Source organism: Hemibagrus wyckioides, linkage group LG09 (genome assembly GCF_019097595.1).
Source record: "Hemibagrus wyckioides isolate EC202008001 linkage group LG09, SWU_Hwy_1.0, whole genome shotgun sequence".
Classification (NCBI taxonomy): Eukaryota; Metazoa; Chordata; class Actinopteri; order Siluriformes; family Bagridae; genus Hemibagrus; species Hemibagrus wyckioides.
The window spans coordinates 2,291,462-2,302,909 of NC_080718.1; the positions used below are offsets into that span (position 1 = coordinate 2,291,462).

General features: G+C 41.5%; 1 protein-coding gene and 6 non-coding genes across 7 annotated transcripts; all 7 read left to right on the forward strand.

Moving 5' to 3' along the window:
• Positions 1-1,663: 1,663 nt before the first annotated feature.
• Positions 1,664-6,399, forward strand: cdk1 (cyclin dependent kinase 1). Its single transcript, XM_058399222.1, has 8 exons — positions 1,664-1,773; positions 3,051-3,098; positions 3,865-4,021; positions 4,353-4,476; positions 4,871-5,041; positions 5,138-5,301; positions 5,717-5,858; positions 5,941-6,399. Exons 2-8 carry the CDS (start codon positions 3,062-3,064, stop codon positions 6,052-6,054), a joined length of 909 nt encoding a protein of 302 aa, XP_058255205.1. The 5' UTR covers positions 1,664-1,773; positions 3,051-3,061; the 3' UTR covers positions 6,055-6,399.
• A 1,459-nt stretch (positions 6,400-7,858) lies between these two features.
• trnah-gug (transfer RNA histidin (anticodon GUG)) lies at positions 7,859-7,930 on the forward strand. Its single transcript has one exon. It is a non-coding gene; the product is annotated as a tRNA-His (tRNA).
• Positions 7,931-8,029: 99 nt separating this feature from the next.
• On the forward strand, positions 8,030-8,102 carry trnar-acg (transfer RNA arginine (anticodon ACG)). Its single transcript has one exon. It is a non-coding gene; the product is annotated as a tRNA-Arg (tRNA).
• A 344-nt stretch (positions 8,103-8,446) lies between these two features.
• Positions 8,447-8,518, forward strand: trnae-uuc (transfer RNA glutamic acid (anticodon UUC)). Its single transcript has one exon. It is a non-coding gene; the product is annotated as a tRNA-Glu (tRNA).
• Positions 8,519-9,137: 619 nt separating this feature from the next.
• Positions 9,138-9,209, forward strand: trnah-gug (transfer RNA histidin (anticodon GUG)). Its single transcript has one exon. It is a non-coding gene; the product is annotated as a tRNA-His (tRNA).
• A 99-nt stretch (positions 9,210-9,308) lies between these two features.
• On the forward strand, positions 9,309-9,381 carry trnar-acg (transfer RNA arginine (anticodon ACG)). Its single transcript has one exon. It is a non-coding gene; the product is annotated as a tRNA-Arg (tRNA).
• Positions 9,382-9,732: 351 nt separating this feature from the next.
• Positions 9,733-9,804, forward strand: trnae-uuc (transfer RNA glutamic acid (anticodon UUC)). The gene has a single exon. It is a non-coding gene; the product is annotated as a tRNA-Glu (tRNA).
• Positions 9,805-11,448: the final 1,644 nt, after the last annotated feature.

Below are 11,448 nucleotides of genomic sequence, written 5' to 3' on the forward strand. Positions count from 1 at the left end.
GTGGCAGGGCGCATTATCCTGCTGAAAGAGGCCACAGCCATCAGGGAATACCGTTTCCATGAAAGGGTATAGATGGTCTGCAACAATGCTTAGGTAGGTGGTACATGTCAAAGTAACATCCACATGGATGGCAGGACCCAAGGTTTCCTAGCAGAACATTGCCCAAAGCATGACACTGCCTTCACCGGCTTGCCTTCTTCCCATAGCACATCCTGGTGCCATGTGTTCCCAAGGTTAAGCGCCAAACACGCACCCGGCCATCCACGTAAAAGAAAACATGATTCATCAGACCAGGCCACCTTCTTCCATTGCTCCATGGTCAAGTTCTGATGCTCACTTGCCCATTGTTGCTGCTTTTGGTGGTGTACAGGGGTCAGCATGGGCACCCTGACTGGTCTGCAGCTATGCAGCCCCATACACAACAAACTGTGATGCACTGTGTATTCTGACACCTTTCTATCAGAACCAGCATTAACTTCTTCAGCAATCTGAGCAACAGTAGCTCGTCTATTGGCTCGGATCACACGGAACAGCCTTCACTCCCCACATGCATCAGTGAGCCTTGGCCACCCATGACACTGTCGCCGGTTTACCACTGTTCCTTCCTTGGACCACTTTTGATAGATACTGACCACTGCAGACCGGGAACACCCCACAAGAGCTGCAGTTTTGGAGATGCTCTGATCCAGTGGTCTAGCCATCACAATTCATCCCTTCATCAAACTTTCTTTCACTTCACCTCTCACTGCTCATAATGTTATGCCTGATCGGTGTATGAACACCACTAACTTTTATTATTTACGTAATAATACCGCCAAGCCCTTTCTAGCAAAATGAATCGCTTCAAACTGTATGCTTGGAAGATAAGATGATGAACTGTATGCTTGGACATGAAGATAAAAAAAAATGTTTATTTTATATATTGTCCAATATAAATAATATACATTTCTTATATAATTAAAAGGATAACAGGCAACCACCAAGTTCTTGTCTCACTGTTATGACGAATGTAAACAACGCAACCGGAAACGTGAAAGCCGCACTATTTCAAAAAGGAAATACGTCATATCACTGAACGCAAGAAATCATCTGTGTCGGCATTAGCCAATCAGGTTATGATAGGCACGTTCTTCCAACCAATCGCAACAGAAATGTGTTCTTACGGCTTTACAACCGCTGACGAACGGGTTGCCAGACCCTTGTTTTTTATGTGTCGTTATGCAATGTCTGGCTTATTTTCTTCCCCTTAAAATAAGCTATTTGATTGACGAAATGCAGTAAGTGCACCTAGGATGTGATTCAAATGTAATAAATCCTTAATAAAAAAGTTGTATCAATGTACAATCAAGGTATTGTCAGTAGAGTTAATGAACAAGTATTACGTTTACTACTTGTTCTCCCACGTTGATTTGTCTTTTTCTGTTAATGGCATATAAATACATGTAAATATGTACTGAGGAAATTTGTTACAGTGAAATGAGTCCCATAAGTTTAAAAAGCTTCAAAAGACCTGTATTGATTAAGCTCATGGTTCGTCCGGGATAAATACGGAATTGGCAACACGCATCCACATTCCCGCAGCTATGCCGCGTTTAAAAGATGTCTCCCGCTGCACCTCTGCCTGCTCCTTATTGGCTCTTTTGAAAAATCCCCCAGCGACGTGATTGGTCCGTTTTGAATTCCGTCACCGCGGCCAGTTTGAACTTGGGAAATTCTCTCTGGTCAATGCGCACTTTTCGGACGTCTTCGTGTCAAAAAATAGACCAACCCTTGGTAAGTTTACTTTTTTTTTAAAAAAATAAAAAATTAAAAGTGGATTTTACTTAAAAACAAACAAACAAAATGTACAGTAGTATTGCTAATTATCCATTCCGTTGGTTAGCAGCGGGTTAATTTAGCTAATGTAGCTCGTGCAACTCAGAGCTAGCTAGCTAGCTAGCATATAAACTTACTTAAATGTGAGTTAGCTAGCAGCAACAGTGTTAATGGTCATCTTGTTTTAAAGTTAACAATCTTGACTGAGTCTTAGACAGAAAACTGCCCCTTTCACTTATTTGATTGATATTGTCTTCTTAGCCGAAATGTTCAGTTAAACTCAGCCACCAGCTAGCGTCATGTATGAATAATAGATTCTTCAGTCAGTATGAAGTGAATATCATGTGTTACTTATCTTGGAAAAGTAATGGATCACCTGCTGTGGAAATTTAAAGGAGAAGTTCACTTCCAGAACAAAACTCTACAGATAATTTACAAGATGTTCATGTCTTTCTTTCATCAGAAATAATGAATGTCAACAATATTCCTATGTGTGTTAAAATATTCCAGAAATTTGGTCAGCAGCAATCAATATTGTAGATATATATATATATATATATATATTTATTTATTCCTTACTTTTAGTGCCTTAGCCCCTTTTAACTTAAGAGAAGTTCACTCCCAGAATAAAAATCTACAAATAATTTCCTCACCCCCCTGTCATCCGAGATGTTCATGTCTTTCTTTCTTCAGTCATAAAGAAATGATGTTTTTTGAGGAAAACATTTCAGGATTTTTCTCCATATAGTGGACTTCAATGGTGCCCGTGAGTTTGACCTTCCAAAATGCAGCTTCAGAGAGCTCTAAACCATCCCAGCCCAGGAAGAAGGCTCTTATCTAGCCAAACCATTTATTCTTCACATTAAAAGTGAAGAATAAAAAAATATATATATTACATTCAGGTCTACAACATTGATTGCTGCTGACCAAATCTCTGGAATATTTTAACACACATAGGAATGTTGTTGATATTCATTATTTACAGAGTTTAGCATTGACGCAGCTGGTTTAAAGGGTTAATTCAAGCAGTGAACTATATCTTTTCTTTCCCTTTAAAAAAAAAAAAAAAATGCTTTACTGACTGTCCATCAATGTGTTGTTAAAACTAAATGACCTGCCATCCCAGCCGGATTGCACCATTATGGACGAATTTTCAATAAATAGATAAATCGGTTAACGTTCAAGAATATTCTGGCATGAATATTCAATCATGGTGAATTTGTCTCTCAACACAGAACATTTGATAATGGAAGACTATCTGAAGATAGAGAAAATTGGAGAAGGTGAGTGAATGTTTTTACTTTATTTGTTTTTCCATAGCTGTCATTTATTTTTCCTGTACAGTACGTATTTTTGTTACAGGTTCAGTTTTCACATCTTTCAAACTTGCACCTAATATTTCACAGGGCTTTTTTTTTTTTTTTTTACATTTCTCCGATGCCACTTCAAACACATATTGAAATATTTCTAATGCGTTTATTTATTTATTTTGGCGCCAAGTTCTTACAAACCGAAAGAGCTTAATTTCTCCCATTTTCTGAACATAGAAATAGTGCAAACAGCAAGCAATTTGACACTGTTGCACTGGGTTTGAGCAGAGATTTGGCTTGGCTAGTTAGTGGGCTACAAGATGAGCTTGATGACACTGACCGAGAAAGCTGAAGCTTTGGAAACTGAACTCAGCGAGCAGAATGTACAGATGAGGAGCTGGATCAATGGAAGGGCTAAAGTGCCATTGCACTGCCCACTTTAGGTACTATCAAGGACGTTTTTTATTTAGGAATCCATTAGCCGAAGTGAAAATAAAACTGCACTTTAAACTTTAGTCAACCCAGAATTTCATACCAAAATAAATCATGAATGCCACTTAAGATCACGTTTAATTATGAAGATTATTAAGCAAATCTTACAGGGTTGACTTTCAAATCCACAGGAGTTTCAAACAGGTGATGCACAATCAGCACTGTCCCATTCATTTAATGTATTTCATTTATTTGCCATTTAATTAACGCTAAAAAAAAGTGACTTGTTTGTGTTTTCCTAACTTAGGTACATATGGTGTGGTATATAAGGGCCGGCACAAGTCCACAGGTCAGGTGGTGGCTCTTAAGAAGATTCGCCTGGAGAGTGAGGAGGAGGGCGTGCCTAGCACTGCTGTACGAGAGATCTCACTGCTCAAAGAGTTACAGCACCCCAATGTCGTACGGTGTGTACTTGAGTTGATATTTTAATAATTACTACCCTTAAATTAAATTTATGTCAGGGACAACAGACGACAAGTTTGCCCAAGTATCCAGTGGTGCCACAGCCATCAATGACAGCAGACTTGGCAGTCTGACTGGGAGCAATAGGTGGTTGTTTGTTTGTTTTGTTTTTTTGTTTTTCTTCCTGTTAGTCCAGAAACATTAGCCAATCCTGGGCATCTGTGAGCTCATTTATGCTGAAGAATGCATATAGTGTTCTCCTATGACTGCATCATGTTTCCTTATAATGAACTTTCTGTTTGTCTCTGATCTCACACCTCTTTTGCTCTTCAGACTGCTGGATGTGTTGATGCAGGAGTCCAAGCTGTATTTGGTGTTTGAGTTTCTGTCAATGGATCTGAAGAAATACCTGGACTCCATTCCTTCAGGCCAGTACATGGACCCTATGCTTGTCAAGGTATGCCACAACTATATGTGTTGGAGTGCAGAAATGAAATAGCATTACAATAGAAAAAGTGAGACCCACTTAAAATGAGTAGGTACAGTAAAATTTGTGTACATGGTCGTTAAAGGAATGTGCATGAAGCTGTGAAGCACCAGCATAAAAGTTAAAATCCTCCCACATGGTTGCTTCCTCTGGGAATAGTGTGATGATTATCTGTTCACCCCCCCCCCCCCCCCCAAAAAAATGAGTTAGTTGCAACCTATTGTTTGTCTCTTTCATTATGCACTGTGCTGATTTCAGCGCAGCTTCATTGTGTCCACAGGTTTGCATGTTTGGGGAAAGTATAGTTACATGTGTTGGTATAAGCTCTATGAATAATGCAGCAGTGTGTTGTCTCTGTTCTTAGAGCTACCTGTATCAGATCCTGGAGGGGATTCTGTTCTGTCATTGTCGTCGAGTTTTGCATCGCGATCTGAAGCCACAGAACCTGCTAATTGATAACAAAGGGGTGATAAAACTGGCTGATTTTGGCTTGGCCCGTGCTTTTGGGGTGCCCGTTCGAGTCTACACACATGAGGTATATGACTATCCACATGCTTCAGCGACTCTGTGTAACTCAGTAGCTCATCGTTTCAATCAAAATCGAACAGAAATTGTGTGCTTTTGTATGTAGGTTGTGACTCTGTGGTACAGAGCCCCAGAGGTGTTACTGGGAGCTTCTCGTTATTCCACTCCAGTAGATGTGTGGAGTATTGGCACTATCTTCGCTGAGCTTGCCACCAAGAAGCCACTGTTCCACGGAGACTCTGAGATTGACCAGCTCTTCCGCATCTTCAGGTACACACACACACCCTGGTGTATCACACACAGATGCATCCTGAATAGAGCGCAGTTATTAGCAGTATGCAGTGGCAGAAAGAACATTGAGATTAAGTGAAATAACCTATATGAAAACCAGTCCAATATAAAATTATTTAAATTTCAATCCAATGATTGAGCAGTATGTGTTTTGCTTGGACTGTCCCCCTTGTTGGTGATGGGTGGAGATCATCATGCTGTAGTGTACACAGAAAATGAGAATGGTCTAATCTTTGGCGCTATTCAGACAAGACAAACACATGATCTGACTATGCATTGGCAAATGCAATGGTTCTAAGACTTCTAAACCATTACAATTTACTATCAGACTTCCTAGTCCCTTTGTGTTGAACATGCTGTCTAATTGCCTGTTGGCTGTGTGTGCACTTTTCAGGATTCTTGGTACCCCAAACAATGAGGTGTGGCCAGACGTAGAGTCGCTACCTGACTATAAGAATACTTTCCCCAAGTGGAAGTCTGGCAATTTGGGAAGCATGGTTAAGAATCTTGACAAGAATGGCATTGACCTGCTTGGGGTAAGCTAAGATTCTTAGCCATTTGCATGACTAAGGAAAAGTAAACTATCAGAGTGTCAAACTATCTGTTTCTCTCATTTAGAAAATGCTCACCTATGACCCTCTGAAGAGGATTTCTGCACGCCAGGCTATGACTCATCCCTATTTTGATGATTTGGATAAGACCACTCTACCTGCCAGCAACCTCAAGAGCTAAACAGTAACCAACACTAACACAGGACTTAACCTCAAACCAGTGGCATCAGACCCAAAATGGGCTGTATGCTGTGGTGTCTAAAATCAAAACAGACTGTAATTCAGTCTCGCTCGTTTGGAGGAATTCACAATTCCAAACATGGTTCCCAATGCAAAAAAAAAAAAAAAAAAAAAATCTACATTTGACCCAAAAGCTCTTTACTGCACCGATGCAGACTTTACAATCTGACGATAATGCAATACTCCTTTTCCTAATGTATGTTTGCGTTTGTTTGTGTTTTTGTACATGTATTTTTCCTATACTTAGTCTCTGATTAAATGTTCTATATGTTGGACTTAAAACAGACTTGGTGCTGATTTAATGCATAGTTATTAAAGTGCACTTTGGGGGCTGAACTATATTTTCCTTTTTGAGCTCCCTTCTTTTCTGGCCTCCCTGTACTGATCTGTACAGGTAATTAGACGCAAACATCACTCATCAATCCTCAAAAAACAAATCACTTTGTATTAAAATAATTGAAATTGTGGCCCATACATCAAAATACTTAAATTAATAATGTCATTTAATGGGTGGGGGGTTTTTTGTTTTTGTTTGTTTGTTTCGTTTTATTTTTTTGTCTCTTTGATGAAGTCACTTGGTGGCCATCTTAGCATTGCTAAGACCACAATCTTCTTTTCTTGAATATAGACAGAGCAACTGAACAAACATGGGTGCACTTGAAATTGTATCATAAATAAATAGGGGTCCCTGGCTCAAGGAGGAATAAACAAGTTAAGATATTTTTAAGGTAGGTTCGAGTCTCGCTCCCGCTCACTGTGTGTGGAGTTTGCATGTTCTCCCTGTGCTTGGTGGGTTTCCTCCGGGTGCTCCGGTGTCCTCCTACAGTCCAAAGACATGCTTCTAGGCTGATTGGAGTCTCTAAATTGCCCGTAGTGTGATTGCGTGAGTGAATAAGTGTTTGTGTGCCCTGCGATGGGTTGGCACTCCGTCCAGGGTATATCCTGCCTTGATGCCCGATGACGCCTGAGGTAGGCACAGGCTCCCTGTGACCTGAGGATAGATCGGATAAGCGGTACACAAAATGAAATGAAAAATTTTTAAGGTATCTCTACCCACTGTACATGTTCTGTTCACCATAATAAGCTGTTTCCACCCTTAATCTGAAATACAGTCAAACATTTGGAAAAATTTTGGACAATAAATGATTTAACACTAATATAAACACTAACTTAAGTTGCTTTCCATAAAAGAATACTTTTGCTTACATTTTAAAAACATTTAGATTTTTATTACATGACTCTGGCTTTTTGGAATTTGAGTCTATCAGGGTACTGTCTCAATATTTTCCCAATGTTTATCCATCATATTAACAGTGCTTGCATTTTAAGGTTCTGCAATTCAACATGGTTGAATAATTAAGCTGTGATTTTTTTTTCAAGTGGAGACACAAAATTGCATTTTTTAAAATTTAAATATTCAGATTTTTAGAATACAACCTTTAATAACTGCCAGGACATTTCGGTGAGTATTATTTGGCTTCCACAAATTCAGTGATTTCAAATTCGCCAAGAAATAAAATGTTACATATACATATTTACAACAAATTGGATACGAGTTAGGTCGCCTCTCGATATAGCGTTAGCAAAGACTACTGCTAAGGCAATCGTGTCTAGATAAAAAGGCAACTTTTGTCAGTATGCCAGACAACTGGCATACTGACAACATACAGACAACATAGTGTGCGTACTGGCGTATGCCGCTGTGTATAGCAGCCGCTTTTCAGCTCAGCCCAGGCGCGTAGGCTGCCGTGATCGTATAGTGGTTAGTACTCTGCGTTGTGGCCGCAGCAACCCCGGTTCGAATCCGGGTCACGGCATCGGCTTTTCCGCGTCACTGTGTAATTTAGTGCGTCTCTTGTCCCCTGCCCTTTGAAAAGCATAAGCAGGTAGGACCTCGCTCCACCCAAGGTGCCTGTGGGCCAGTGGCGCAATGGATAACGCGTCTGACTACGGATCAGAAGATTCTAGGTTCGACTCCTGGCTGGCTCGGCAGTGTTTTAGCCCAGTCCAAAGGTTTGCAACTGACTCCAGAGTAACGGTTCTCGTAATCCCTGAAATGTGGAGACTCCTGTACTGGGTAGCATGCTGGCTTACTGCACCAGGTGTACTACCACACGTTTCGTCCGGCGGCTGATCTACCCCTAGAGTGACAGCTCGACTAGCCGAATGCTTGGAGAGCGCTGACCGCTTTGTGCTCTGCAATGTGGCTTTCCCATGCAGAGTTCTGGACGATACCGCGACAGAGCGCAAACTGCTAGCTCGGCCGGGAATCGTCCCTTTTTCTACCCCCGACGACGCCCCTCTTCCGAGGTGGCCTTTGCAGCCGCTACATGTCCCATATGGTCTAGCGGTCAGGATTCCTGGTTTTCACCCAGGCGGCCCGGGTTCGACTCCCGGTATGGGAATGAGTTTATTGGATCGCCCGCAAAACTGGAGAGGTGTTCACCAAACCGCTAAGCTAATAACGCTCGGGAAGCCTTTGAACTGTTCCTTAACGGTATCTGAAAAGAGTCACGGATAACAGTCAGCAGTTGTTGGTGTTGCATTTCACTGCGCAAAGCCTTACATATCCAAAGCTACAACAGCGTTCTTCTTCTTTCAGCTGCTCCCTTTAGGGGTCGCCACAGCGGATCCCTTTTCTCCATCTCAATCTGTCCTGTGCGTCTCCCTCTGTCACAGCAATCCCCTGCATGTCTTGGCCTTCCTCTTCTCCTCTTTCCCACCGGTTAAAGCTACAACACCATGGACTTCTTCCATTTAAATCGTAAAATGGGTTGCAAACATGTAGTACATTTGGGGTTAATTTCCTTTTTTTCTTACTATTAATTAAAACAAGCACAGAAGGTATAGTTTGGGTATGAGTTAGGTCGGCTCTCGATATAGCGTTAGCCAAGACTACTGCTAAGGCAATCATGTCTAGATAAAAAGGCAACTTTTGTCAGTATGTCCGGACAGAGCCGTGCGTACTGGCGTACGCCGCTACGTATAGCAGCCGCTTTTTGGCTCAACCCAGGCGCGTGGGCTGCCGTGATCGTATAGTGGTTAGTACTCTGCGTTGTGGCCGCAGCAACCCCGGTTCGAATCCGGGTCACGGCATCGGCTTTTCCGCGTCACTGTGTAATTTAGCGTGTCTCTTGTCCCCTGCCCTTTGAAAAGCATAAGCAGGTAGGACCTCGCTCCGCCCAAGGTGCCTGTGGGCCAGTGGCGCAATGGATAACGCGTCTGACTACGGATCAGAAGATTCTAGGTTCGACTCCTGGCTGGCTCGGCAGTGTTTTAGCCCAGTCCAAAGGTTTGCAACTGACTCCAGAGTAACGGTTCTCGTAATCCCTGAAATGTGGAGACTCCTGTACTGGGTAGCATGCTGGCTTACTGCACCAGGTGTACTACCACACGTTTCGTCCGGCGGCTGATCTACCCCTAGAGTGACAGCTCGACTAGCCGAATGCTTGGAGAGCCGTGAGCGCTGACCGCTTTGTGCTCTGCAATGTGGCTTTCCCATGCAGAGTTCTGGACGATACCGCGACAGAGCGCAAACTGCTAGCTCGGCCGGGAATCGTCCCTTTTTCTACCCCCGACGACGCCCCTCTTCCGAGGTGGCCTTTGCAGCCGCTGCATGTCCCATATGGTCTAGCGGTCAGGATTCCTGGTTTTCACCCAGGCGGCCCGGGTTCGACTCCCGGTATGGGAATGAGTTTATTGGATCGCCCGCAAAACTGGAGAGGCGTTCACCAAACCGCTAAGCTAATAACGCTCGGGAAGCCTTTGAACCGTTCCTTAACGGTGTCTGAAAAGGGTCACGGATAACAGTCAGCAGTTGTTGGTGTTGCGTTTCACGGCGCAAAGCCTTACATATCCAAAGCTACAACAGCGTTCTTCTTCTTTCAGCTGCTCCCTTTAGGGGTCGCCACAGTGAAAAGGGATCCGAAACAGAACCAAAAAATGTATTGTATTTTTTTTTTTCTTTTTTCTTTTTTTTTTTAAAATAAAAAAACACTGAAGGTATAGTTTGGGTATGAATTACTAGGCTTGACACTTGACCCACGTGTCCTTGTCAGTTGAAAAACATAAGCAGGTAGGACCTCACTGATTGAATCAATGTAGTTGTCCCAAGAGTTTGCTTGTACATGTTTTACATTTACTTTTTTAGACAGAAATGTGCACAAAACTATATTGCAAACCTTTTTATGTTCAGTTATAAGTCTTTAATTTTGCTATGTAAAAATAATACTAATAACTAGAAATACTAATATTAAAAAGAAAACAATGTAAAAACCTTTCCTTGTCACTTTTGGTAAGTGTGATACACGTATTTAATGAGCAGGTGGTGCAATTATTTCACATGAAAAGCAATAAAACATTTATAGCAAGATATCCGTAATATGCACACAATTCCTTTAACAGTAAACTATTGTACAATACACTGTTAAAAATATTTATTAATGTAGATTTCTTTTCGGTTACTTATTTCTCTTCTCTCACATCACATGGACATTCAATATCATATAGAATTCTATTTACATAAACGTATTAAAGGAGAAGTTTACTTCCAGAACAAAAATTTACAAATAATTTACTCAGCCCCTTGTCATCCAAGATGTTCATGTCTTTCTTTCTTCAGTCACAAAGAAATGATGTTTTATGAGGAAAACATTTCAGGATTTTTCTCCATATAGTGGACTTCAATAGTGCCAGCGAAATTGAACTTCCAAAATGCAGTTTAAATGCAGCTTCAAAGGGCTCTAAACGATCCCAGCCCAGGAAGAAGGGTCTTATCTAGTGAAAACGATTTTTCTTAGAAAAATAAAAAATTGTATAGTTTTTAACCTGAAAAGCTCGTCTAGCACTAGCTCTGGAATGCACGTTTGCGACACTATGTACATCAGTGGTGGGCCGTCAGGGCCAGCAAGGCCTTCTCTGCTGGCCTAAACAGCACTGATCTGAATCACTGACTTGCATGTTAATATATTTAATATATTTTTCCATGAATGTGTATTAAATTATTCCCAATAGTCTATTCTCTACATTTCATAGCTTTTCTCTTGGTTGCGCTGCTTCCAGTAGTGTATATTTATGAGAAGAGTATTTATCCAATCATATTTCAGCTAGTGGCTGACATCATGTGTTGCCCTTAAGGCCTTCAGAATCAAAAGTGAAGGCGCCCGTAGCTTAAAATAAGTGGCAATGAAACTGTTCCATTAACCAATCAGATTTCGAGTTGGCGTCACTGGGGCCATCTAGCCGGCATACGATTACGTCAGCAATTTCACGTCTTTTGATTGGATAATTGGAGTAGCCAGAGGCGGCGAACCGCACAAACTAAATAAAATATATA